Source organism: Toxoplasma gondii, chromosome XI, assembly GCF_000006565.2.
Source record: "Toxoplasma gondii ME49 chromosome XI, whole genome shotgun sequence".
Taxonomy (NCBI): Eukaryota; Apicomplexa; class Conoidasida; order Eucoccidiorida; family Sarcocystidae; genus Toxoplasma; species Toxoplasma gondii.
Genome location: NC_031479.1, coordinates 5,243,640 through 5,271,004, shown reverse-complemented (window position 1 = coordinate 5,271,004; position 27,365 = coordinate 5,243,640). Strand labels below are relative to the sequence as shown.

Genomic DNA, 27,365 nt, shown 5'->3' with positions numbered 1-27,365 from the left:
GCTCGATAGGTAAACACCCATTAGTGAGATCAGTACCAGGTTGCCCACGAGGGAATAACAAACAGTGCATGCGCCTAGCCTGCCAATAGTGAAAGGAATGCAGTCTTCATTTTCTGGAGGCTCGTAGGAAAACACACGTGCTCTTCCTTCTACGCATGTGAATCCGTGCTATGCTTGTATTCGTGTACGTATTTCATCAATCACCCAAGCATAGACACCTTCAGACTGCTTATGTTGAGTTCCCCTCAGGTCGTGTCAGTCTGTAACCGGATTGAAGGGGTTGGCTCCTTTCAAAATGACGAGTTTCCTTCCAGTTGTAGACCTCATGAAAAACCGGTTTTTAGATCCAGGAACGTCCAGGATAGTTCGATCTTCTATTTTACAAGCGCTGGCTGTAATGTCTACTTACTCGCTGGTTGCCAGTTATCTATGCGAGCCCCGGGTGCTTCGCGCCCTGCTGCTTGAGATTCGGCGTAACACGGCGGAGGTTCCATTTAGCTGCGCAGCACCAGCAGTCTCCGATGCAGACCGGGAGGTGGGGATAGATATGCTCATGAATTTGGTGGAATGCGCCACTGGAAACGACGCTATCCTCTTCACAGAGACAACGCACACGCAGGAGGCAGTGGCTCTTGTGGAAAGTGCAGCAGCTCTGGCCGAACATCTGTTCGGATCGAGATCTTATTGTCACCTGATGCGCTCACAGAATGACTTGCTTTGCGTGGCTGTATCGCTGTCCACGCACAAACACCTGCTACAAGTGTTTGCTTCATCTGGACTTCTAAAACAAGTCTTGCGAAAATGCTGCAAACCCAACATTGACAAGCTAAACAGTAGAGATACGAGCAGATACCTCGATGTCTTGGAGGAGGAGCGCATAACAAGCCAGCCAACCGACAGGGAACCGATAGCAAACTTGCGCCTCCAAGATCAAACAGCATCTCTATTGTACCGTCGCGCTGACTGTGAATCAACAGAATTCAGAGCGCCTATATCTCACCCATGTTGCTCTGCAGGAGGAAGGCCTGTCTCTTTTGCATGTGATGGCCAGCAGGCGGACGCGAAATTCGCCGGGGTGGCGAATCTGCGACGCTTTCCACGTCCAGGTGCCGCAACCTGTTGTCAGCTGGAAGCGGCGCCCAAGAATTTGGGCATGATCCAAGATCGTGGGAACAAGGTTTGTTCTTTTCGAACTGGAGGTGACAGCACCGCGGCTTCACACAGGACTACTTCAGGCCGGCGCTCATTCTCTACCTCACTGGCATCCTTCGATGGCGTGGATGCACGAAACGCCCCGCAAAGCTCTTTGAATGGGGGTGACGAAGAATGGGACGACAGTGGAGGAAGCAGACGCCGCTCGTTGAGTAATGGCGGGAAGACATCTAGACTCCAGGAGAAGAATAGGGGGCGACTCAAATGCTCCTCACTACAACAAGGTATTTTTCCTGTGCAGGTGCACGGACAGTCGGAACCTGCGCAAGAGTCACAAGGTCGTTTATGCCGTGAGGGATACGAGGAAGTGGAGCAACTACAGCTAGGGTGGCTAGTAATAATAAATTGTTTATCAGAAAGGGACTGCCGAGAACAAATCCGACACTCTACCTTCCTGCGTACCATCATGGACTTCCTCCAGGCGGCAGCTACACCAGGCGGCGTGGCCCAGCATGACCTCAATATATGGCATCTCAATGGTAAGCGCGCCTGCATCACACTTTACACGGGGTACTCCCGTATCCACTGGATCCCAACATGTGCAAGCATGTATGAATCGGCTCAGAAGTCCAAGATGGAAGCATTATAGTTGCTTACTTATCTATTCATCGTTCTCTGTGCGTCGTTGCCGTGCTTCCTTTCTGTGTCAAGGTGGATAAGAGTAACTCCGGTTTCGCAATCTAGCATTATTATTGGTGGCTATCCACACACACCCTCTAAAAGAAGGGTGAACAATGAATGAACGTGATGCTTCGCAACTGACCATCCTTTTGCACAGTAAAGTAAGTGTTCAGGATTATGGCGTGTACCTTGTAAACTAGTCAGGCGTTTTTAGGGACCGCTGCTGCGATTTCCACGGTTGCCGAACGACCAAAATAATGACTCACGGTGTAAAGACGTGTTGCAAACCAGAAGAAGTAGAGCTGGGTGTGGTAGTGGGGATGTCGGTTGAAACCACTTTCTTTCTCCTGAACTAGGGGCGAACGCAGTGGTGCTGAGCACCACGAGACGACAGGACGTGACGAACACGCAGCTGTTGCGAGCGGGGGCTGCAGCGCTACAATGAGCAGTTCGTAGACGAACAGACGTGTTGCGTGCTTGCGAGCATGCCTTCTATTCTGTGTATAATTTGTGACTGTGTGTTTCGTTATGGTCTCAGAGGCTCAGAATCGAACTCTCTTCGTGCACGCCGTCACATGCGTCAGCGTTGCGTTGGAGTACATGGCAGCGGAATTTGTCGAGCTCGAGGGTCTTTCTCTGTTGATTCGCCTCATTGCAGGGCGGTCTTTCCCCATGCTGATGAAGGCCTTTCTGAACATGCTACTGTATCTCTGTGTGGAGAGCGATGTGTCAGAGAAGGTGTGCACGATCCTGCTGCGACCGAGTGAGAGTCGCCAGGACGAACACGAAACCGTTGGCACACTTGTCGATTGGATACGAGAGTTTTCCTCCAAAGAAGCCACTTCCCGTCTTATTGAACTATCTGAAACGGATGGCGCATTCAGCCTCAACAGTCAACACTGTGCGGTTCTCCTCCTTGCCACTTTGGGAGCTACTGGCGCTGACGCTCGCGCGCAGCTTCGTGAGTGCCAAGGCCTCTGTTTGCTGGTCGACGAATTCCACGCCACTTTTACAATGATTGACTGCATCCAAGGTTCTACATCCACCAGGTACCTTCTTTGCCTCGTGGAGTGCATTTGGGTTACCGTCGTTGGAGACCCTGAGAACGAGGAAGTCTTTCTGCATAACGGTGGTCTCGACGTCATGTTGGAAGCTCTTCAGGTCGTTCCAAGAACTCTTCAGAGGCATGTATGTTCCAACGCGGAGCTTCCAGAAAGGCTGTCCAGAGTAAAGGCGGTAGACTTCTGATCGCCGCATTCCTCGCGATAGGAAAGAGAATGCAGTTAAGAGAGGAATGAGGAATGCGTTCTCCGCATACCCCAAACATATCTAGATCATATACAGCCAGTCAGCGCTGTCCGGCAGACGGTTTGTCGGTGTTGGGTTCACCACTCGTTAGCGGTGCATTCAATGTTTGGGGACTGATGCCTGAAAATAGACATTACAATGTTCAGACGCAGTCTCTTTTTCCTAGGCTTTTGTTCGAAAGCCAGGGCAGCTCTTCTGACAGAGGTCGTTGAAGGAACTCCAAACGTTCACGCAAGGTTATTTTGATAAAGCGTATGAACGCGTACTGTATCAGAAGTGCGACAATGTGAGACATCATACCGCAAGAGTTTCAGCGCTGGGCGGTTCCAGTGTCCGATGGGTCATTCAGATCATGGGCTGTCTCACAGAGCTTCTTCGGAATCGCCACGCAGTCGAGATCTGCCGGGAGTGGAAGTCGAGGACGACGCGGAAAAGTGCCATGCAGCATCTTCTTGAGATGTGGTTGCACGAACAACAGCGATTTCACAGTGTCACGGCCTCCGGCACTATTCAGGATGTCATGAGGCCGCTGAACCCTGTAGCTTTGCCCCAATCGACTCCAGAGGACGGCACTCTCTTTAGTTGCTTTCATACGGGTTATCTCAAGCCCGCAGATACGCTGAGTGGGGTGCCACCGACGCGACTCGGGACACACCGCCTTCCCAGTGGGTCTTCTGACGTGCTGACAACGTGCTTGGCGCTCGGCGTCAGAGGCGTGCGCCAGGAGCTCATCCAAGGCAGAGTTGACGAACAAGAACCAGCGGTACGAATGCAGCACAACTACGAAACTTCAGCCGACACAGCGTGAGCTCTCCTTAGAAAGGATATTGCCAGATATTGTCTCATGCACAAAAAACCGGAGTGTTGGGCTCGTCCTGGTGCTAGCCTAGTGCACCAGTTCTGTCGTTCCGACGGCGACCATATACACGTGTATACTCAGTGAATTATGCATACGCATACGACAGATGTTTGTTTATCTTCATGCTGCCCAATATATATACAAGAGTTGGTCTAGGCATGCCTTGATGATTACGTCCTGTGGGGCCTGCTTGATGATGCCCTGCTGAGAGAGTACAGCGATTACAATCCATCGTCCGTACGTGGTTCTTGCCGTAGAAACTTGAAACGATATGTGACTTTCCAACAACCTTCGGTATTGCCTCTTCATCAGGACCTGAGACTGGATCTCTACAGCATGGCTTCCGCCCTATCCGAGGAGTTCCGTGTGATCGAAGACGGTTTGACAGTTTCGTGTCGACAGCAAATTGAGGTCATGAGTCGCTATCCTGAGTTCCGTCTTCTAGAGGCTTGGGGAGACGTTAGAACCAAGTTAGCGGGTGAGCCCCCTCTGTGGAATACGATACACCAGTCTTAGTTACACTCCTTTTCCCCTTCTTGCTCTGGTGCAGAGAAGAAAGTTTCAAACACGGTACGCATCACCATGCCACGTTTTTCTATATGGCTTGGGCCTGAATTGGTAGGCGATGTGCGTGAGTACATGGGACACACTACCACCAGTACTGAAGAAACACAATATCACTCGTACAAAATATGGCAGCTTTCTCCAGCTGGAATTGAGGACAGATGCTTAAGTAAATTGATTTCCGCACGCCTGTTTGGAGTCATAGCCTTATTGATGCGTGTTATCGGGCACAATACATGGGAAGGTATGACAGTGTTGATACAAGCAAAACATTGCGTCTTCTCCCATCGTAACTAGCAATGAAGAAGCTGTTAGAGCGTGCTCACTACACTGCCGGTTTCTGAGACCTGTGCCTGATTTCCCCCGTAGATTGTTCATGTGACGCCCTTTCAAACCCTTCTCGGGGCGATGTTGTCTCTCAACTGCAGAAAAGGCTCTTTGCCCCGTTGAGTCGGACAAAAGCTGGATGGAGATGTCCATTGAGAGACTAGTTTCGACTTCTGTGGATACACAAAAACGTCAGATAGCACTTTTCCACCAAAGGCGCTCTCACAACAACGCCACGTCTGTTGATGACTTTCAAGGTGGTGAGATTCTTCGTAAGACAGCCACAACAGCGAGGACAAAGATGCCAACCAAAACTCCCTTCTGTTCGTCTTCGATAGATAGGGGCGAAAGGTGACACTCGCTGCATCAGATGTATGCGAGGAAAATGCCGAAACAAACTTTCCTTCTATTGGATCTTGCGTGCAACTGTAAAGAGCCACAGCGCTTTGTGGAACCTCCAGTGATGGAAATCTAATGCTCGCCGTCGGCGCAGTGCACAGCAGAGCAGGACGCTTGCATGCTACGGTTGCCCTCGGCGGCTAAAACGTACGGGAGCAACTCTGCGCACCGTGTTCTCCGGCGCTGCCGATTCGTTATCTACTACAAACCAGTTGCTACCAACCCGAGTCTCGGGGGACGGTCGCCTGATCAATGTGGTAGTTGCTACAATGGACGCTGAAAAATTTTGCTGTCGCTTGAAGAAAGAATAACATGTGTCCCAAACTAGGATAACATCTATTTCTATTATTCTTCTTTCACGATACTGGCTACCCAGGTAACCTTTAAACAACAGGGTAACTACTAAAGGTGTCCGGCTACTACCCGCCCGATCCTGGTCAAAAATTCATTGCTCCCACTTTTCTGTGAAAGGCCGTATGGTTTATTTTTGCTAGCACGGTTCCCGGCAACTCGTTGCTCGAGACAGAAAGCTGCCAGGCTTTGCGTCAGTTTTTTTCGTGTTCGTCGGGTCGGGGCCAGAGGCTTCGCCACAGTTTATGCCAGATTCCTCTCCCAGTCATCACGATGGTTCTTTTCGATTCCCAACCGAGGAATCCTTCTTTCAGGGAAATTGGAACGGTGACGACATGCACATGTTAACCAGCATGTCAATGGTGCAGCTATGTTACCCACATACTGCTGCGGGAGGAATGCCTTGGCAGTCTTCTTAGCTCAAATATTAAAGCATTTTGAGCGGTGCTACATAAATCCTAATCGTTAGGGGAGTTTTGCTGTATCTACAGCCTTCTGCTGCCTAGCTCTCCAAAATCGTACAATCCCGTGTCCGGCCCTAACACACTTCAGACCCAGAACAGTACTTCCCTTGAAACACTCATGGACGTGCATCTGATATAATTGAAATTCGTTTGACTGACGTTAAACGAACCACTTTTCCCCGCCTCTTCTCTCTGTAAAAACTGCTTACGATGAAGGGAACGACACCCACGCAAAACACGGCGGAACATAGCAGGTGGAATACCAGGGCCCGGTGAAGAAGGCTATAGATAAGCGTGTTCGATGCAGTTCGCTTCAGAAGGTTGTGGCTGGCAATTAGATTGTCCAGAGAACATAGCTAACTGCTCTTTCAGTTGGGAATAAACGTGGCTCCGCATGTTGCCCTTCCCGTTGATCCAGCAGGGCCGCAATACAGCAGAGCTGTTTGGGCTGTTCTTTCATGGAGTGATAGCACCTGTTTGGAAAACCCCGGAACAGTCTCCGTCCCTTAGACCAAATATTTTTATGTCTTGGGGGATATTCTACGTGCCATCTGCACAAAATCGTCAAGACAATTAACATGGTGTCTTCACCGAGGGGCCAGTTAACGCGAAAGAGGGGCCCCCGACGTGGCCATGTATGTGACCGACCTGTGGAGACTCATAGCTGACGAACATAGGTAACACACTACACATATCTTTGTCTCCGATAACTCTGTTGAAGCCAATGAACTTCCATACACAAGAGAATCAAATCCATAGCCAAAAAGGGCTCAAGTGCCGCATCTGTCATGCCGAACATCAACCTGCATACATATTTCTCATCCGCCGAACACCAGTAGCAAAGGTATCCGGAAATCGGGGCCACACAGGGAAATCTGCGCATGCACATCAGTTTCCAATCATGGTCCATAATTTATTTAATCCATTGCTGATACGGATTCCCGGTCACCAGTCAGACACCTGCAATGACGAGTCGCTCGGGAAATCCGCAGCAGGCGTTTTCCGTCAGTTCTTCAGCTGGGGCTCCTTTTGACGTGAACCAACGATCATCCGCAGGCGGAAACATGTCAAAGGGTCTAGGAATATGGGGCTTAAAAACATCGAAATTCTACCCGTACGAGATGTACGTCCCCACAAGAAGAAGAGTTCACGTTAAGGAAAACCAGTGGTCTAACCCCGCGACACAAGTTTGGCCTCAGAACCTTTTCCTTTGCAAGTATCTGGAAATGCGTGCTGCACGCGAAGGTCTTGAGGTTTTCCAAGATGCTAAAGTATTGGAATTGGGATCTGGTACGCTTAGAGAATACACAGCAGAAGCACACATGCGAAGGCGGACGACCGGAGTAGACGAATTTTTTATTGGCGCGCTGCAGCACCACTTTCCCCACACCGCTCGAAACAGTACCTGCCGCCGATTGCATTGAGAAACTGAACGTTCACTTAATTGGTTTTTCGTGGCCGTATATTAGTTTACTGGCATCAGACTCAGCTTCTGTCCCGATACGTGGAGCACCTGTGAAAGACATGAATGTGCATATCTTCAGGTTGCGGATTGGTTGGCATGGTTGCGTCTCTTCTCGGAGCATCAGTGACCGTTTCTGAACTTGATAAGGGCCTTCCATTGTTGCGTCACAACATCGAGGCCTTCAAAGCCGAATGGCGAAATCAAGCGCAAGTAGGTGGATTTTTCTGCGCGCAGCTGAACGGTAGTGGCACATGCGAGTACACCGGTACCGTGTGTTTTTGTTGTGGGGGTCGGGGCTTTCGAAAGACTTATGGAAAGTTCATCAGATCGGGCTGACATGCCTTCGGGTTTCAATGTGGAGCAGCTGAACACGGGACGCACAGAACAATTGCTAGATACTCGAACTGTTTTTTCTCGGGTTGTACTCCAGATCAGCTGCGATGATGCTGCAGCAGTGGCGTCGAGGCTTTCTTTAGACAGTAGCAGCAGAGATCGTTGCCCATTTAGAATGGTAATCTGCAGCGACGTTTGGGCGGACAAGGAACTTCGAAGCTGTTTCCTGCTTCTGTTACTCAAGGCCATCGCTACTGACTCAGTAAGAAGAATAGCGCTATGCCTCGGGGCTACGATGTGCCGTTAACTTTTTTCGATTGTGCCCATTTCATTCGATTACGCTGCAGTCAGTGTTGCCTTAACGTGCCATCGCCGACTCTGGCACCTCATGCCTGGAGGAACACACATAGTCACCTTTTCCAGAATATGCGCATGCTCCCGAGACCAGCACATGCACGAACAGGCATCTGCGTTTTTCGTTGTTCCATGACTGTTTCATCATTACATTATGTACCAGTGTCTATGAGACATTGCCTTTTCGATAACAGCCTATGCACATGTGCGTCTGCATGTGGTTGTACGCGGACTATCTTAAAAATGTGAGCCCTCATTTTTGTAGACCCATGTGAACACAATATGTCGTGAGTCTGGATCTCCATAGACCTTCATCTCCATACTCAGAAATTTCTGCGCATAAACTTGCTGATCGCACGCAACAAGCAACCAAGTGGCATGCTGCCACACGGCCAAGCCACGCATAGTGACAGTAGGTAGATATTTTTCCTGTTTGGTCCAGGGCTATAAAGCTAGGCACTTGACTTTCTGCCTCTTCTACAGGAGGTGCTGATGTGCCATACGTGGCGTAACGCTGACGGAACCAATGTTGGAGATGCTTCGTCTGACCAGGAGCAGAACGAACTCATAGCGCGCTTGTCCGAAATCTTCGACATGGAAGAAATTGAGACAGAAGACACAATTAGGACATACTGCTCTCGATTCCACGGAGGCTCACTCTTTCTTCGTAGTCAAAGCACTATTGACATTCAAGAAACGTCTGATGCGGTGCGTTTACAAGGTGGCAGAGGTTGGTCCACGACTAACTCTCGTTTCAAAAATGTGCAGACATATACATGTTTCTAGGAGGACAACGACAAGCGACGCTTGCCTGCGCAAAAACGCGTAGTGAACCTTCGATCAAAAGAAGAAATCAACGAGTACCATGCGCATACTCACCTCGTTCTGGGCTTTCAATAACCTCTCGTGCCGCCGGCAGTTCCAGAACTAAAACATCAAACGATCCGAGGCTTCTGCGAGCTGCCGCAACTACATAAGAATATATATTTCTCTTCGTTTACGTTCGCAGCTGCCACCTCCGTATGCTCTTGTACATAGAGCGACCGGGGAGGACTGTTTGCAGAGCACCGAGAAGCGTTGTTTCGGAGGCCTCTAAATTGGAAAGAACTAGTGAAAAAGATGCATTCCAGTACAGTAGATCGTTCCATTTCGGCGATGAGTGATACACGCGTCTCATGTGGCAATAACATGAGGCAGCTGGCACAAGCTGTGGTACGTTTGTGTGCATCATTGGGCTCTTTCCCGTCCACAGCTGCTCTGCTGCTTCGCCATGCATCATCGTGTTTTTCCTCATTTCGTAAGAAGTGATTACGTGTAGTTCTTTCCCTTCATTCGTGGATGTAGGACGGTCGCATCGTCATCCTCCGTCTGACCTGTCGACCGGCGATTAAGGACAATCCTGCGCGTCTAGAGGAGGAGCTGAAGAAAGAGATAGCTCTCCACTACCAGAGGGCAAGCATTAACACACAACAACACCCCGTGCAACCTTGCACTTCTCAAGGTACGCCACCACATGAGGTTGCTAGTGTCTCTGAACCAGACACGCAGCCGATATACGCAAAATCTGGGCTGTGTTGACGGAAAGACCGAATGGAGAAACTGAGTTTGGCGGCAATTCATTTTCGCCCCTGATCATGTTCTCTGATACTGGTAGTGACAGCTGTCGCAGCCAGCTGCTTCACTAGCATTATTCGGTATCTGAAACACGAACCGTGTATAACGATCGTATCGATCTACGAACAAGAAGTATGAGCTAGAAGTTCCCGTATTAATGTCTTATTCCTAGTGCCCCTGAATTGCCCAACTGTTTCTTTAAGACCAGCGACTGATATTAAGCGGACTCAGAAGGCCGTTTCCCACCCCAAATGGATTTGTGCAGTTTCGCATACGTCTCATGCCTCAACGTGTACCTGACGACGGAGGAAGCAACGCGCTGCGTGCAGAAGAATCCCTCTTGCCACCTACATTACTCTGCGTCTTCCCACTTGAAAAACCTTCTACCTCCTACAGACGCGGCTATCTCTGTGAGAAACACGAGCGTCGCCTGTGGTATGTGCTTAGTGACAACAGATACCTACTAAAGCGGTTTGTGATAAAGCTGAGGCTCTCTCACCATGCGAGTCTTCCCCCGCATAGACACCGGTAGACATAAATGTGTCCTTGTCAATTCGTGTGGCTGCTGCCGTGCTCAGCAGTAATGTCAGACGACGTTGATGCCACTGCATCCAAGAAGCCAGTGGAAGCTAGGAACAGCGACCGAAATGCAGGGGTCGAATGCACGAAGACCTCCGTCCCAGAACCGCCTATGCATAAGCGACTGCTGTCGTCTAACAGTAACGGCGATCATGAGACTTCTCCTCCGCGTTATCTGCGCCCACGGCTCAGCACGACTACCAGCGAACCAAGCGTTTCGACGCAAGACTCTTCTCTCACAAGGGCGCTACCGGCAACGTCTGCGGCGTCGGAAGGAGAGGTTCCGCGTGAGGATGCTCCTCTGCTGACCAAACGCCTGGGACTCCGCACCAGCGCGCAGAAGCCAGGAATGCAGACCACCCCTCAATTTGCACCTGCAAAAGAGGCGGCGAAACGGCCTTTGACGTCCCTTGCCGTCTCTGTAAACAGACCCGACAGGGGTATTGAGCAACCACCCACTAAAGGAGGGGTAGTATCGAGACGCAAAATGGGAGCTGAGCATGGCGAATCAAGTTGCCAGCAGCATCCGTCTGACAGCCTCCGTTCAAAGAGAAATACATCGAGGCCTGTTCCAGCAGGGTCAGCTCGGCCTTCTCTCTCCGGCGTGGCTGCGCAACGCCACAGAGAGGGACTCGGACCACCAGGGACAATGGGCCGGCCGCGCTCGACAGTCGGACGGTCTACAAGCGTCGATGGCACCAGCGTGAAAGCTGTCGCATCTCAGGTAGGAGACAAATCTGGCAGTTTCGCATTGAACGGGCTTCCAGTCGAAGATAACGATGCGGCCACTGGATGCCAAAGCATGAATGGTGGCACGCAACCGACGATCGGACGCTTGCATGCGGCGTCTGGAGGGGGGAGCTCACCTAACGGCAGCCGGCAGAAACAGCCGAAAGGACTAAGCCGACCACAGTTAGTTCCCGGTCTCTCGTCTTCGACGGGGACAACACGAAGCTCATCTATTGCTGACGCAGCCCCTCTTCAGAGGCAACTGGGAAGTGTGAGGGGGCAGAAGGATGCTGCTGTGGCCCCCATAGCTGCGAGCGTGCACCCCAGGCCGCCTTCCTGCACGAGCAAAACCTCAAGAGTCGAAAGAACTCCACGACAGAAACCGTTAGAGCGAGTGGCTTCTAGCCGCCCTATGGGGTCACCTTCAGCCGGTACCGGGCAAGTGTCACTGGCTGTGCCCGCCTCACGGAAAGATGACAGCCTTCTCCCGAGTAACAGTGCCGACCCTTTATGTGCTCCGGAGTCCTCGGAGAAGAAACCAGGTCTCATCGGCAAGCTGTCATCTCTTCTCCGTCGGTCACCTGGTAGAGGAGCCGCTTCCGATTTTCCCTCTGGGACGGGGAGTGTATCAGAACAGGGAGGGAGGACCAGCCACAAAAACTTCAGAAAAAGAAGCATCAGCAGAAGCGGCTGCCGGCTGCGAAAACTTAGTAGTGGCGGCACGACGCCGCTCACAAAATGAGCTACGAAACTCTGCCCCAAAACTTCAGAAAGAAACGTACTGCTCTGGCGGCAGGCGAGACACGGCACTCCACGCACTGTGTCGGCAGGAGCCGGACAATGCATTTTCCAGATTTTGACATGCAGTAAAACAGAAAACGATTCAAGTGGAGGCCACGCATTCGCCGACAAACCGATCGCATGCGGTACACAGTGACAATCACCGAAAACCTCTATTCTCGAATATCTGGGGCAAACGCGCTGGAGACCCCGAAAGCATGACATGAGACGTTGCTCTTACGCTGGGGTGCAGAAAACCCTCGGAAACACCCGTTTCGCTTGAACACCTCTTTTTCTCTACATGTGGCGCTTTCGTCTATGGATCGTGAAAATCGTTCTGAAAATACACGGAGGAAGCTCGCCGATGCTACATCAATTGTCCTAGGTCAAGCAAGAACCCGGCGCGTGCGATTACCCGTCGGCTTGATCACAGTTCCTAATTCTGTCGTAGCTACGTGTTCCCGTTTTCTAAGGACTGTAAGTGCAAGATGCGTGCGGTCTGTGGCCGCCGATAAGATTTCGTAGGACTGAAAAGGTCCAGTACAGGAGCTGGCGACAGAAGAGCAAAGCCGTTGCTGCGGAAACGAATGAAGCGCATAGTGAAACTAGAAAATTTTCGCTAGTCTGAAACAAAGTGATTTCTGACAATGCGCGACCTATATAGACGGTGGCTGGGTCACGTGATACTGTTCCAACCTTCATATTAAATAGCACGGCCGTTCTCCACCATGAGTACATTACCCTATACGGGCATCGTGAGGGGATGACAATGACATGAGACGGCTTTCTTCTTTTTCCTGGACCCTTGCGTGAAATCATAGTCACGAGACATTCAAATAGCTCCTCTTACAAGGTTTCGAATCATCGAAGCAATTCCGGATCCTGGTAGAGGAGCCGGGAAAATGTCAAACAAACCAGTAAACACGTGTATAGTGCAAGTGACCTTCTGCATCAACAACACTATAAACTCTTTTCTCGTCAGAGAATGACAGAACGTAAAAAGCGAACAGGTGACAGAACGCAAGATGCACTCACTCAGAAATCGTTGAATGCACACCTATTCCTTGAAAAACCCCACGGTGAAGACAAGGCGAATGCTCTTGCGCCTCCACTTATACCTACCAGACAACGACTCATTCCAGTCTGGTGGATCCACAGCCCGGCGCCAACATCATCCGTGTGCGCCACACCAACATTCCAAAAAGACAAGGGGTTCCAAGACGGTATATGGTGACTTCCTTTTTAACGTGTTCTTTGTTTGATACCCGAAGACAACCCCACCCGATCAGCACATTCGGATATGCGACATTCGACAACGTGGAACACGGTGAAAAACTGCTGCAAATTGTTGAAAATAAGCACGGCACATACATTTTCCTCAACGTCTGAAAGGCAAAAGAGAAACATGTTGATGCTTTGTCCCCTCACTGCCCCTAAGGGCTGCAACGTTCTTCCGGTCTAGTTTCCTTCCGTCTGCTGTCGTGACTTCGAGTGGTGCATGCGCCCTTTTTATACATTCGCAGATGCGGTACTTTCCAGAAGCAAAGTGCAGGTAAAACGTACGTGTGTGGAAATGCCACAGGTATACAAAAAACGGCTGTGCCGCATTCCCTTGCAACATTGTTGTACATTCTGAAAGACGTCGTTGCCTCGGTCGCAGGCAAGGCGCCGGGATTTATTTTTGACTTTCTTCGGGAAAATGGGAGTCGTGACTCCAAGATGTAGCATCCAAAAAACTCAGAGCAGTGTTACAATCGCCGCAAAGGCACAGTTCAGAAGACATCCCGGTTTGCTTGGCCTTGAAGATGCTAATGTTTCCGAAATTTCTCATAAAGGGGAGGAACGGCGATTGGCGGAATCAATCCAACTGAAAATAAAAGGCCAAAACGCCCCTGAAAACTGTGAAGACTCTGTATTCGCACTAGACTTGCAGTTGTGCAGCCACGATATTACCCTTTGCTTTTTGGTTTGACATGGTAGCAACGCCGAGTACAAAAACACTATTTTTGCATGTCGCTTCCAAGGCGCATATGCCGAATTCCACAATGTGACATTCAGACAAAAACCGTGCTGATGTGATCATGAGGGCCTAAATACACTACACTGTCTGGCGGCTGTATTATGGCAGTGTAAAGGTAGGAAAACCTTTGTCGGATCATTGACGTCACGTATGGAAGTAACGCATACTTAACAACTGATATTTGTACATAAACAAACAGAACAGTAAAAACCTGGATCCGGTAAACAAAAATATACACTTACGGTAAGCTCTGAAGAAAGTGGTAAGCTGAGGGACGACGCACGCGCTGACCATTGGCGGACTGTACGTTGCCATGACGATAAGCGACTCTGCGTCCGGCCCTACGCCCTGAGGCATCACATAAAAAACAGACATGGAGATACAGCCGACGGGCTCATTCACGTCAGAAGCGACAAGGATTGCAACAGAATGTTATGTGACCGAATTTCGCCTTTATGCCAAAACTACCACTCTGAGCCGAACACTTCCCAGGTGAATACCTGAGCAAAACATGAGGCGAGAGTTTCGGTAGTCCATTTGCTGAGGAACGTACACATGTTTTCACTGAGAAACAGTGGAAAAAATAATGTATTTTGAGACCTTTGCAGACAGCTCGAGGGTGTGTCTTCCCTGGAAAGCGACGTCAGCAGCGGTTGACTACTCGACCCATCGTCGCTGTTTCTTACCCTGACCAGAGCAATGCCTTCGCTGTTTGCTCCACTACCGCGGCGACCGTAGATAAGCGGTGGGTGGAAACTGAGCAGAGAACATACACAAATGAGTTGTACGGAAGTGTGCACGGTCTCCGAAGTGTGAAAAGCCTCGAAGACTAACACACACTACTCAAGAAAGTCCCTGCGACTTTAGTTGTAAATCTGCAGAACCTTAGCTTCTGTCACTGAAACATACCACAACAATTTTATCGCGTTGACAGCGAATCAAAGGCTTGGAAAGAACTACACCAGGACAAGCTTTTACCTGCGATTATTGGTGTACCGAGTAAACCTCTCTCTATGGTATGGCTAAAAGGGCATCCGATGAACCGTCTTATGCACAAAAAGGCCTCGTTTCATTCGATGCAGAAATAAATGGTGAGTTACAACAGCAACAAAATGGTCGGACGGCCCTGCCTTGGCAATATGCACAAGCTAATACTGCGAAGCAAATGCAGCATCTCACACCTTTGATACTGTAATGAATCGTGACCATTGGTACGACCGCTAGGCGAGTCCTCACTTCGCGAAAACATGTGATAACCAGATGGTAGGCAGCTCCCTGACTTACCAGAAAACTTCGTATCGCTCCCCTTGGAGCAGAATGCCCTTCCCCACTGCTGTGAAGCGGTCGGAATCGAAGATAGCCGCGATACCTCTGTAGCAAAAAATTACATGAAACCCCTCGGTCAGTGATGCATATGCAGCTAATTTTATGCTCAACACACGTGCGAGCAGAGTTATATATATATATATATATATATGCCTCTGGGAATACGTGCGTAGTTGGTGGTGACTGTGTGTACACATACGTATACATACACGTACATGTATGCATGTATACCTATATTGGTGTAAAAGAGCATACAAACGGCTTCTCGGGTGTCCGCTGAAACAGCGCCGAGTTCGCCATCCCCCCCCACATGCGGAAGCGGGCAACCGAAATCCTGGGAACTCGTAAAAACAGAACTCGCACGTACTGCCCGCTGTGCGAGACACATATCCCATCTGTCGCCGACCTCTGTTTCACGGGCCAGCGACTGTAGGACAGCGCCCCAAGAACAAGCACTGGCACATCACAGACATGAGCTGGATATTGAAGCATTACAACGTACTCGGAACTTTTCTTCGAGGGGGCGTAAGCTTGGCTGCGTTGTACCTTCCTGCTATCCCGTCTTATCCCCTTCTGAAGTGCAGGCGGTACGCCGTTTTTTCATATTTATGCTCACTGAGTTTCTTCTACCGTCAGAGGAAATGTCGAAGCAAGGATTGCGCCATCCAGGGCCCGGAACACGGCGGCGTCCTTCCAGTCTTGCTGCTGTAGAAGAAGACTCAGAAGCTCTTTGTTCGTTGGAATGGAGGCGGGAAGCATAGGGGACGATGTGGTACTACTCTCGTAAGGAGCGCAAAATCCGTCTCTTCCAGCTGCACTACTGACAGGTCCAACGGATGGGGACGATGACCTCGTCGCTGCGAGGGCCGCGCTAAATGCTGCCATTGTGTTCCACCAGAGAAACCATCAGGGGCTTGGTGACCCAACGGCTCCGGGCACAGGAAAAGAGTGTCTGAACAAAGCCTGTACCGGTGATAGCGCAGCTGAGGGCTGGCACATCCAGAAGAGCCCACCCGCCCTCCTTTGTGCTGGACGACTCCGAGCTCTGTTTTTAAAAATTGTGGATCGTTCCAGTTTCGGTCTTCACAACTTCTTCCACAATTTGAACTTTATATGGTGGGTTTCTTTGACATCAGAAGACAGGCGTTTGCTGTGGAAAACTCAAAGCCACAACGCAAGACATACCGATATGCCGCTATCTCCCGCGTTGAGTGCCACCCCAGCTCCTTCGTTAAATTTTCGACAAAAGGTTCTGTCCGTCGTTGCAGAACTGACCCGGAATACGCCAACGAAGCAGAGGAGTCGAATTACAACCTAATCCGTAGCAGAGAGAGCAGACATTTCAGCATTCGTCTTTGTGGTCGCCGATTCTAAAGGTGGAGATACAGCTGACTCCACAGACGCGCCTCTCCGCACGTACACCTGAAATGCTGTTAACAGTTGTGCAAAGAAGGTTTCGCAGTCACTGTTCTGGTGCACAGGCAATGAGGACCTAAAAAAGAGTGGAATGTGAGGCAACACGGAGCGCATGGCGATCGAAAATACAGGGTCACTCCAGCGAGCTCACCGGTGCCTCGTATACGCGGACACAAGCTCGTGTAAGAGACCGATTCCAGAAGAAACCGCCACGCACATGATATATCCAGCAACAGCCCTCTTCCTGTCGTCGACCAACTCTTTTTGAATCAGGACGGAAAAAATCGCTTGTACTTGTCGATTAGAAAAGCCATGTAACGGCATCGGTCTGAAGTGCTGCCTGGTTCGCCTAATCCTGTCCAGCAAGGCGTTGCATGCATGCATTCCGAGGAAGCTGCTGAGTTCTCACCAGCAAACCATGTGGGGCCGCTCGAAGACAAACTAACAGCTAACATCATGTTTCGCCCTGCTTCACATGAGCTTGGGAAATGTATATGTCCCACTTTTCTTCTGGATCTGAACGGTTTCAGGAGGCATTGCTCGTCTTCCGTGGTATGCCCCGGAGTCTGATGAACGCTTCTCTCGTCTGGCGGAGATTACGCCTGCTCTCCGTTCTGCGCAAGTCTTTTTTTAGTATCCGCGTACATAGTGAAACAACATTTTTTTCTTTCACATCCAATCGCCGCGCATTTGCCGCGGTTCGATGGGCGGAGCTGTGGCGTGGCATCTGCTGCGCTCCGTACACTACCGCTGTGCTGCTCTTTGCGTTGACGTCAACTTGATTCTCGTCTGACCTGTGATTCGCGTTATTGGTCAGTCGTGACTTGGCAAATCACACGGTGTTTACATGAGTAGCGGTGGCGTCAGCGAAAGCCCGAGTGGAAGTATCGCGAGTTGGGCGGTCGCTGCGGATACCTGTTGGACTCTTCGGCAAGGCCGCTTCTTCCCGCTGGCTCTACTCGTTTGAGAGGCATCCAGCAGCCTAAGAATTATTGGTGGAAAAAGGACTCCTGCATGTATTTCGACCACGTATCCACAGTTTCCAGTTAAATGCGTTTATGAACCACCGATATATCGTGTGATGACTCCTGTATCAGTTGCCTTGTTCATTCAATCACGCTCAGGACGTCACATAGTACGTTTTTTTGCCAATTGTTGCTTATTTGTATCCCCCGTGACTCCGTCTTTCCACAGCATCTGCGTAATCTGTGTATCCACGCGAGCGCGCTGCTGTTTCTGAGGCGGTGGTAAAGAGTCAAATTTCCCGTAGCCATGGCTGTCAAGACTCCCACATCAGATGCGCCGGTGAGGGTGAAACGCGAGGACAGCGAAACGTTTCGACAGGAAAATACAAGCGACGTTCCCTGCTCAGAGACAAGGGAGCCATGTGGCGGGGTGGCTGAGGCGGTGGGCACGTCGCAGCACCAGGCTGCTCGGCGTGACTGCATCCGACAGCTGGCAGTTCACTTCAGTGGCGCCTTCGACAGCCTGTTGTCTCTGGTTCCCTTTAGTGCGGTTTCCAACAGCACGGAAGACACAGAGCGTGAGGCAGATGAACACGATGGAGACAAAGGCAAGGGCGCAGATCCTGTGCAGTCCCGCAGTCAACAAAAGTGGCATCTCAGACAGAAGCGGTACCATCCCCGAGTTCTGGTTGCCACCCCACTGCGGCTGCAGGAGCAAGTAGCTAGCGAAGAAAGCCGCTCCAGAAAGCGCCACGGAGGCAGCGCGAATGCAAAACAGCGGCAGCCTCCGAAGCAAAGAGGGGTTTCTCAGACCTCTGTCGGATCTGCGAAAACCGAAGTCGGGGATGCCGCTACCGGCGGCCTTGCCGACAGCCGCGCTGAGTTGCAGCGGCGGCTCCACGCAAAACTCGAGGCGCTTCGCCGAGTAAAGAAGGACAACAAACGCGAGAGAGGCAAACAGAGAAAAAAGAAGGATCCCAAGGAGCGCGCGGGACTGAAGAACCGCGCTGATGACGGACAGGCCCGGGGAGACCGAGGACGCAACGCTCCACAAAAGAAACAGTCGCAGGAAGCCAGTGGAGATTCATTCGAGTACGGAGCCGTGACGTGCCCTCGGGAGCGAGTGGAGGTCCGCCAGGCCAACCGCGCCGGGACCAAGAAGCGCAAACTGCAACAAGCGATGAGGTGAGACAAAGAGAGTGTACGGGCTCCCCGCACGTCATGTTTTCAGACACAGGTGACACCGGAGGGCAGTTCCGCGCGGGAGACTTTGCATTCACCTTTGCCGCAAATGCCTTAGACGAGCGACACCACTGGGAAATTCACATCCGATTGAAATGATGCGTCTCTGCTTGGTCTGCAACGACTCGAAATTGACACGTACCTCGAAGGCGCTAAAGCAGCTTTTGCGTGCCGGGCACTGCTCGCTTTTTGTACATCTTTAGTTGGTTCGCTGGTTGATATTCGGGCTCAATGCTTTCTAACGAGACTTCAGGGATTGAGTGTATGCGCTGCTTTGGCTGCTGTACTATTAGCACTGCGTGTCTGCATGACAAGTTTATGCACTTGCGCGTGTTTATTCACATAGATGCTCATTTGCGTAATCGACTATGTACTGGACGAGGGTCACGCATGAATAGTTGCACTATTGCGCTATGAAAGCGAAGGCAAATATGGAGTTGTTCCGAGCTGCTTCGCAGACATAGATCCGCATGGGTGTATAGGTGTGCATCCATCACATCACAATCACATGTGCGTAGCTAGTCCTACGGTGAGCATCCCTGTATGTATGCATTCACATACAAATAAGCTTTTATGGATCTAGCTGAAATTCCTTCTGCTATATTGGTACGCCAAAACATCAAAGTCATCGCCGTTTGGTTGCGGCGTGCTGAAACGTGCAGAGAGATTGAAAGTAATCGGGAAAGCTTGCAAAAGTGCCAGTCATCGGAGGAGCGTCAGCGGGTGGAGTTGCAGCAGTCCATGGCGAAGGTGATGAAGAAGCTTGACGGAGAGAAAGTTATGGTAAGACAATGCCTGTAAGGTAGAGGAAGACAATGCGGACTTCTTTGTCGGATGCCATGATGTGTCGACTCCACCGATGTCAGGAGGAATACGGATCGACAACTCGGGGTTCTCTGTATTTCGTGACCATCATTCATCTGCTGGACAGACTTTTAGTAATGCCAGCTTGCCTTCAAGAGGGGTCTGATGTGAGGAGTACTGTTGTCGGCATTTCTCGCATCCACAACTCAAAGTGCTCTGCGATTCCTGAAGAAATACGCGTCCTTTGTTGTGGAGGAAGATGTGTATTTCTGTCCACTACAAATAGGGGTAGCAAAATGCCCGTCGGCTGTACGGGTCGGTAGCACCCAATACATGTGAATTCGGCTCCGTTGTTTGTCGAAAAACGTTTGCAGGATGACATGCAGCGATTAAAGAAGAAGCAGAAGTTCCTCGAGAAAAAGAAAGAGAAGGCAGCGGAAAAGTGGCAATCTCGGTTGTCGGAAGCAAAAGAAAAAAAGAGGATGGCTCTGGAAGTAAGCCACGATCGTATACCATGACAGTGACACTCATTTTCGATTATAGGCAGAAGATGAACAATGTATATTATGTTCATTTAACCTGGTTCGATAGATGTGAGTACACATGCATATATAAGCCAGGAATCATCAGTCCACTGGTGTAGCAAAGTGCACGTTGGTCATGACCCTCAGCATAGAGCTTGCGGCCGTTGAGTTCCCGTCACTGTTGGGAATCCGCAGCAACATAACCCATGCACCTGGGTGCGGCGTTATGGTCGAATAGAAATGTGCGCCTGTGTCGGCTTGCTGTGTACGCTTTGTAGGCCAAGAAACAGCAGAAAGAAGAGCGCCTCCGGGCACGAGAGAAGCGAAACGGTTGAGTCGTCTTCTCGATATACGCGAGAATAAACCTTGGATACTGTCTGTCTGAGCTGTGGTCTTCCCCATGTCTACTGTCTACATATTTTGCTTTGCTTCCCGGACAGCGTTCTTGGCTTGCTGCTCTTTCCTGAACCTGCTTTGATGGCGTCAGACACCGTGGGGGCGCCACTGCTGCCTACATGCGGTGCCAACACGATTAACACGATTTACTGAAAGCAGCGCGCGCCTATTGCGGATTTATGGTAGGCGTACGCTTCTCTTATATAATTTGATTTCTATGTCGAGGTGTTTCAGATGAGCATTTACCGGCGATTTCAACGCTTCTGCATCGCGTATATGCAGTAGAGAATGACAAAACATTCTCTGAGTAGCAGATCTATATACTAAGAATTTGGAAACTCTGAAGTTCAGTGTTCGAACGGGAGCAGCGCTGCGTAACCTCTTGTACTGCTAGGGTGTTATGTACCAGCTGTCGAGTCGGTACGTGACGTGCTAACGCCGCCACGCCCGAACTAACACGAAATACATGGTACTCTAGAACACATGCCGGCACGTAGAAAACAGTTTCTCTTTTGGTATTGAAACTGACAAGGTAGTAACGCTCTACAGCTTCAACGCCCTACACATGCTGCGAGGGTTCTGTCAGTAGCACTTGGTTGGCGAAAGAAAAGTTTTTATAGCTTTCTACAGGAAAGAGTTTGTGGGTTGGAACAACGCCAAACGAGGCCGATTCGCTTAACAGGAGTGGAAAGAGGCTGAGGTAAAGGCTTTTCAGACAGCAAGGCAAGACTGCCTTCAGTTCCACAGCAGATCCCCGGAACACACAGTGACTACCAAACAACTGGCCTCACGACCCGTCAGGGCCATTTTGCAACCTGCACTGCCGTTCGGAAGTCGCTAACTATGAGGAACGATCCCTTGTGTTTACTTATACTACGACTTGACCACTTTTATTCCAAAAAAGGAAAGCAGCGTGAACGATTAGACTCGTGGAACACCGTATGGGTACGCTGTGTAAGGGTAGGCTTGCTTGTACATTCCGTGCGCAGATCCGTCTGCTGGATCGAAGACTGCTTTCGGGTATGGCAACCGCTCCATCTGAAAAGTGCCGTTCTCCTCCCCTGAGCAAAAGAGGAACACACACAAGCACAGCCAACATAAGGAAAGTTGCAAACCGTACTTCTGCGCGGGTAGGCCACCATCCACTAAGGCTGTCAACAGACACGTAGTAGAAACGTCTGTGGAAGTCCAAAAACTTTCGCGTCTCGTATGATTTCACTGAAGGATCTAGTACCTGTATGCGGAAGTGGGAAAACAATGGACCGCCGTAGCGTATTATGTGTGCACAGCGTGAACAAACACTGATTTCCACTACCTACCCTGCGATTGCTGCTCAGACAATGCGAAGACCGACCTCTAAATATGCCGTAGTCGGAACACAAAATGACAAAATGTTGTGTCTGATACTCTTTCCGGATAAAGTTCATGGCTTGACAGCGAGGGGCGGTTACACACTAACTTACAGTTAAAGTTGTAAGCCTGTGGCTTGAAGTTGGGATCAGGTTCCCAGTGCGGAATCCACGTAGGTGGGTAGATGGAGATCTCCGGTCCGAGGAGCGGATCACGGGGAGCCTTCTCGCTCTTTGCTAGAACGTACGTGCAGAGACTCGGGTGGTACCCAGGTAACGAGACATGGAAGGGCTTGGGTAGGTCTGCGCACATTAATTACAGCATACAGAGACAACATGACCATCACTTGTCAGTGAAAAAAGCACGCTAGCTCGCCGATAAGTAAGTCTACGACATCCATACTAAATACGGTAGCACATTCACTTCCGCTGCACAATTCATATCGATAGGTCGCATCGAGGAGACTACGCAACAGTGGTTTGTGGTGGTGGATGCATCCATGACATGAAAGTACCTCCAGCGGTGAACGCATGACAGAAAAGGTCCCTCCAATCCCCAACAACACGACCACTACCACATTTGAGTCGCCTCTGAATCTGTTCAGAAGGCACGGTGCTATCATCTTACTCGGATCGTGGTCGTCGTAAGGCTGCACCGCGGGATCTGTAAGCTTCTCCGCTCCCCAGACTCGAAAACCTTCTTTGCTTTCGAAGAACCGCGAGGGAAGTCCAAACATGGTGGTGGTTGCTTGGCGCTTGAGATAGTTCTGCAGCTCCTCGCTGTCGAACGTGCCACTGCCAGCAGCAGATTCCCCGAAACTCACAACGCCTGAGTTGGGTGCAAGCTTTCCACTCAAGTCATCTGTCGACTCTGCTGCCCCCCGGTCGGCTATGGAAACTTCGGACTTCACCGCTTGGACCGGAACTGAAGAGTCACCATTCTCCACAGTTGCTTGTGTCTCGTCTTTCTTGGGTTGTTGTGCCTCTTCCCCAGAAGGCGCATTCTTTGTAGTCTCCTCTTTAGGATCCATGGTGCTTTCAGGTAGTTCCACGGGGACACAGAGACTGCTTCGTACTGACTCGGAGCGAAACCGCCAGGGTGTGTTCAAGCGGCGACAATGTAGGTAAGATCTCTCTACTTGTTTTCGCCTTGTCCCGGGTAGCAAGCGATCGGCGCACGTTCGAGCAGTTAGCGGTGTTCTAAAAAAGCACACAACGACGACGAGTGTCCCCGCTTAACACTGGCACCTTTTTTCGGGTTGTTTGGAATTTTCGAATAGCAAAAACCTCGCCTGATATGCTTCTGGAGTTTTCCTTAGCTGTTGGCGGCTCGCGCCTCACGTTCACGGAACGCGGTCTTTGGCTGGCTCGTCACGTGCACAAATCTCTTCCTAAACTGCGCTGTTGACGGCCAGTTGCCGACACACAGCTAATTTTCCTACGTCAACTAAAGGCAGAGTGCCAAGGAAATCACTACAAGAGAGGGAAATCACGACAATGACAAATCAACGGGCCAAGAACACCTCGACAACGCACCCGCAAGAACAGCGGACTGCCACGGATGACACCGGTTTCGACACGGGAGTGTATTCGTCCGGTTATGGCCTATTGCACAAGGGTCCAAACGAAATAAAAAGCCCGGAATACGCAACGGAAAAAATACTTCTGCAAAGGTCGGCTTAGCTGAATCTGCAAAGTAAACACACTTTACAAGGGATATGACAAAGGAGGAAAAATCGTGCAATGAGTTATTGTGTGTCGAGCGTTGCGCTTGCTAGCACCCGGACCTCGATTCTTCCCAAGGAATGGAGAGAGCCTCATTGGACTTGCTCGGGGCCGGTTCTTCAAAACGGGCAACACCGCATTTCAAGACTTCCGCCACGGTGTGTCCTGCCTTACCGGACGGTCGGTAACAAAATCGGACCGACACCGTGAACGAGCAGCTTGCCCGCGACGGTACTGATTTCTCGCGCGGATGGCGGCAGCTTTGTTGAGGCTATCAAACAACAGCAGCTAGCGGCACCCAATAGCAACTTGTGGAAAACGTCGGTGTTGACGGCTCATCAGCGCCAGGTTGCCTGTACGTGTACGTTACCGTTCGTTTTGCAGGGCTTGTGTATAACGCTTTGGCGATGGTCCGTAGTCTACGTAGCACGATTCAGGGAGACTCTTTTTTTCGCGTCTCTTTTCTAGGAATAGCGCTGCATGCAGGCGTTATGACTGGCAGCAACTCTCGAAAACGACACAGCTCATCAGTGGGACCGGCCCGATAAGCGGATACTTCGCTGTAGGAATCTTCAAATGAGGGACGATCTGCCTCACTGATAACGGCTTATCCATGATAAATCTCAAGCACAGCTGTCTGTCATACACTCATTTTCACCCCATAAGAGCACCAAATAGGTTACCGGCTGGATTTTGGGACCGGGCTCAACACCACCTGAGCGGACTATCGACTTTGCACGCACAGCATGAAGCCGACACATGCGGACGACTATCACATTTGCGTCACCTACTTCGCTGCTGTGGTAACAGATTCCTCTCGAGCAGTTTACTCGACACAGAATCGTTTCACCTCCGTAGGGACTTCAAGGTGGAAGACTTTGTTCTCATCTTCGCGTTTCCTGCTTCGCTCTGAGTCACAATGTCCATCACAGCTGTCCTAGTGCCAGCACTCCGCCTTTCGGCTGCCCTAGTCGCGGCGCCGATTGGCCTCGCACTGGAGACGGCTGCTCTCACCACGTCTCACGGCCCACGCCAAGTGACGTCTCGCTTTCTGCATTTGTGTCCTCCATCCGCGTCGCTTTCTTCGTGCAACAAAACTGTGCAAGGCAGAATTGCCCACGTGCGGTCTCCTTACCTACAGCGAGATGCCCACTGTTTCTCCACAAACGCCTGTGCTTTCACACTGCCTCCCCTCCCGTACGCCGAAGACGCCCTGGCGCCACACATCAGTGCAGAGACTCTTCGCTTTCACCATGGAAAACACCACGCTGCCTACGTCAACAAGTTGAATGGTACGATGTGAAATTTGAACCTGGTTTGCGGAGTGAGGTAGTGACTAACGTCAACTGCCGGTGGCCAGCTATCATGGGTAGTGCGAACCACCACATAACAGCTGTGAAGCGTTTTGCACGTTTGAATGACGAAATAATATGCGTGTGATATTTCTGCAGCACGGGACAGAAGACTGTCAGAGCAGAAACGGGGGTGGGAGTAGGGGTGCTGCCAGCTGATGCTGCTACGGAGGCTGGTAAGCTGAGGCGGTATAATCCTCATTGCGTTGTGAATTGATAAAAACGATTCATGTTGACGCGTTCCGTATACCTTTATCTCGCATTTTCACGCCTTTCTTCAGGCTTCATTCAAGGCACACCGTTCGCTGATAAGACACTCGAAGGTGAGGAGCATTCGCATTTGTTTCCTGTTAAGTCAGCCGTCTTTGAAACGCGATGTGTGATAAAAAGGCTGTGTTGAGAGGGAGTGTCTCTTGAGACTACGATGCTACAGTGGAAAAGACCAGGGGGAGATGGAGATGATAAGCTACCCAGTGATCTGTCCTATAATAATGAATGAATGACAAACGTACAGTTTTCTTTCGTAGATAGTGTGTGAAGAGCAGCTTAAAGTGCTTCTTCAAATATCACACGAGACACGTGAGGTGGATGTAAACGACAGCTGTGAGCAGTGACTTGGCTGTAGAGACCCGGCGGATCTGTCCGGTATACCGCCAGGACGTGAGACTGAATGCTGTATCAGGGAGATGCATGTGTGTGATACGCAACATCAGCCAATGAATCGGAAATGGAGAGGTTGTGCAAAAAGCTGTGTGACCCCCTTTCGAATCCTGAAACACCCTCCTCTGCGTCTTTCGTCGTGTGTCCTCTTGTCGGTCGTGCCAGACATCGTCAAGAACTCTTCGGGAGCCATCTTCAACAATGCAGCACAAGCATGGAACCACGAATTCTACTTCAAGAGCATGAAACCAGCTTCCGCTGGAGGTGGGGGTGAGCCCGATGGCCTGCTCAAGAAAGAGATCGAGGCAGCTTTCAGTAGTTTCGCCCAGTTCAAGGATGAGTTTTCCAAACTAGCGGCAGGCCATTTCGGTTCAGGATGGGCATGGATCGTTTGGGACAAGCAACAAAAGAAAATTGTTCTCGAACAGACGCACGACGCAAATACGCCAATCACAGATACAATGAAGGTCCCCCTCTTGTGCTGCGACGTTTGGGAGCACGCATATTACCTGGATAAGAAGAACGACAGGCCGGCGTACATTGAAGGTAGGTGAAAAGCTGTCCTGTTCCTGCGTTGGTCTTCAGGGACAAGATGACCCTCTGTTGAGTGTCATGTGTGTTTGCCCCGTAGAGGCGGGTCTCTCGATACGCCACCTACTGTGCACTTTCAAGGTGGCACTCCATGTTGGTAACGGCAGGCATCCAATAGAGAAACGAGCATGTTATCGGCGATATACACGTGCGCGGTTGTTGTTTTTTCAGGATGGTGGAGCGTTGTCAACTGGGGTTTCGCAGCTGAGAACTTGGTGAAAGCACTTGAAAGCAACTAGCGAAACAATCGTCTTGGTGAGGAACATAATTATATCAGTGCCGATGGTCATTTGTGCGTCATCCGAATGAAGAGAGGTTCAAGTTAGGGAAATTTGTTGGAGCCTCCGGTTTTGTGCCTCGTCGTGAACCCTGGATAGCTTTAGTCACCAAGTCTGTTTTCTGGTGACAACGTTGATCGCGCACAACGACGGCGGTGACGGCTTCGGCAAGTGATGCACTTTTGGCGGTTTTCCTGTTTCAATGCCAGACCTTCAGATGATGATGCAAGTCGGTGTTCCAACTTAGACTTCGCTCCTCTTATTTCGAGATGACTCACGTGCATGTGGTCGTGCTTTGCATGCTCCGAGGCGTGAGTATATATTCTTGCTACTACAACCTTTCCATGTGATTATATCTTCTCTCGGGATGAGCGGCGTGAGACCACACTGAAGGAGACAGTCGCGTTTGTTGACAGCGACTCATTTGTAAACGGAGACCGATAACCGTGACAGCTGATAATCCATACTACTACTCATCGCGGATTAACGTAGACTGAAGTTCCAAATCCATTTGACGGTAAGGATGTTGGTGACTGGCGTGTGGAGGGTAGCGAATGGCTCTTAGCTGTAGGCGTCATCCTTTTCTTGATGCCAAAGAGGCAGTCTTGCGCCAGAGAATGTGCTGTACAAGACAATAATGATGTCTTATTTTTAAGGAAGGAGAACCAGTGCATCTGGGCGCACCACTGTCTCTTGGTATCTCGACACTACGTACTAGCAAAGGCACACTGAAACCGAAACTGCCCCACCAAGGATCA

At 50.5% G+C, this 27,365-nt stretch overlaps 6 protein-coding genes across 6 annotated transcripts; 4 read left to right on the top strand and 2 right to left on the bottom strand.

The window, feature by feature from the left end:
• Positions 1 to 295: 295 nt before the first annotated feature.
• TGME49_316380 (hypothetical protein) lies at positions 296 to 3,081 on the top strand (the record flags this gene model as incomplete). The annotated part of the gene is made up of 2 exons (XM_002364764.2): positions 296 to 1,691; positions 2,372 to 3,081. The coding sequence occupies 2 exons, from the start codon at positions 296 to 298 to the stop codon at positions 3,079 to 3,081; spliced, it is 2,106 nt and encodes a 701-aa protein (XP_002364805.2).
• A 3,087-nt stretch (positions 3,082 to 6,168) lies between these two features.
• TGME49_316370 (hypothetical protein) lies at positions 6,169 to 11,921 on the top strand (the record flags this gene model as incomplete). The annotated part of the gene is made up of 6 exons (XM_018782903.1): positions 6,169 to 7,395; positions 7,650 to 7,780; positions 8,001 to 8,165; positions 8,741 to 8,965; positions 9,602 to 9,758; positions 10,450 to 11,921. Exons 1-6 carry the CDS (start codon positions 7,071 to 7,073, stop codon positions 11,919 to 11,921), a joined length of 2,475 nt encoding a protein of 824 aa, XP_018635291.1. The 5' UTR covers positions 6,169 to 7,070.
• Positions 11,922 to 12,597: 676 nt separating this feature from the next.
• TGME49_316360 (hypothetical protein) lies at positions 12,598 to 17,021 on the bottom strand. Its single transcript, XM_002364762.2, has 5 exons — positions 15,922 to 17,021; positions 15,264 to 15,350; positions 14,666 to 14,735; positions 14,222 to 14,327; positions 12,598 to 13,826 (listed from the first exon to the last, which is right to left on the bottom strand). The coding sequence occupies exons 1-5, from the start codon at positions 16,188 to 16,190 to the stop codon at positions 13,768 to 13,770; spliced, it is 591 nt and encodes a 196-aa protein (XP_002364803.1). The 5' UTR covers positions 16,191 to 17,021; the 3' UTR covers positions 12,598 to 13,767.
• A 132-nt stretch (positions 17,022 to 17,153) lies between these two features.
• TGME49_316350 (hypothetical protein) lies at positions 17,154 to 20,966 on the top strand. The gene is made up of 4 exons (XM_002364761.2): positions 17,154 to 18,871; positions 19,591 to 19,711; positions 20,107 to 20,226; positions 20,535 to 20,966. Exons 1-4 carry the CDS (start codon positions 17,994 to 17,996, stop codon positions 20,589 to 20,591), a joined length of 1,176 nt encoding a protein of 391 aa, XP_002364802.1. The 5' UTR covers positions 17,154 to 17,993; the 3' UTR covers positions 20,592 to 20,966.
• Positions 20,967 to 21,248: 282 nt separating this feature from the next.
• Positions 21,249 to 24,245, bottom strand: TGME49_316340 (hypothetical protein). Its single transcript, XM_002364760.2, has 3 exons — positions 22,630 to 24,245; positions 22,116 to 22,304; positions 21,249 to 21,713 (listed from the first exon to the last, which is right to left on the bottom strand). Exons 1-3 carry the CDS (start codon positions 23,030 to 23,032, stop codon positions 21,574 to 21,576), a joined length of 732 nt encoding a protein of 243 aa, XP_002364801.1. The 5' UTR covers positions 23,033 to 24,245; the 3' UTR covers positions 21,249 to 21,573.
• Positions 24,212 to 27,210, top strand: SOD2 (superoxide dismutase SOD2). The gene is made up of 4 exons (XM_002364759.2): positions 24,212 to 25,018; positions 25,360 to 25,401; positions 25,904 to 26,284; positions 26,501 to 27,210. Exons 1-4 carry the CDS (start codon positions 24,646 to 24,648, stop codon positions 26,566 to 26,568), a joined length of 864 nt encoding a protein of 287 aa, XP_002364800.1. The 5' UTR covers positions 24,212 to 24,645; the 3' UTR covers positions 26,569 to 27,210.
• The last annotated feature ends 155 nt before the right edge of the window (positions 27,211 to 27,365 follow it).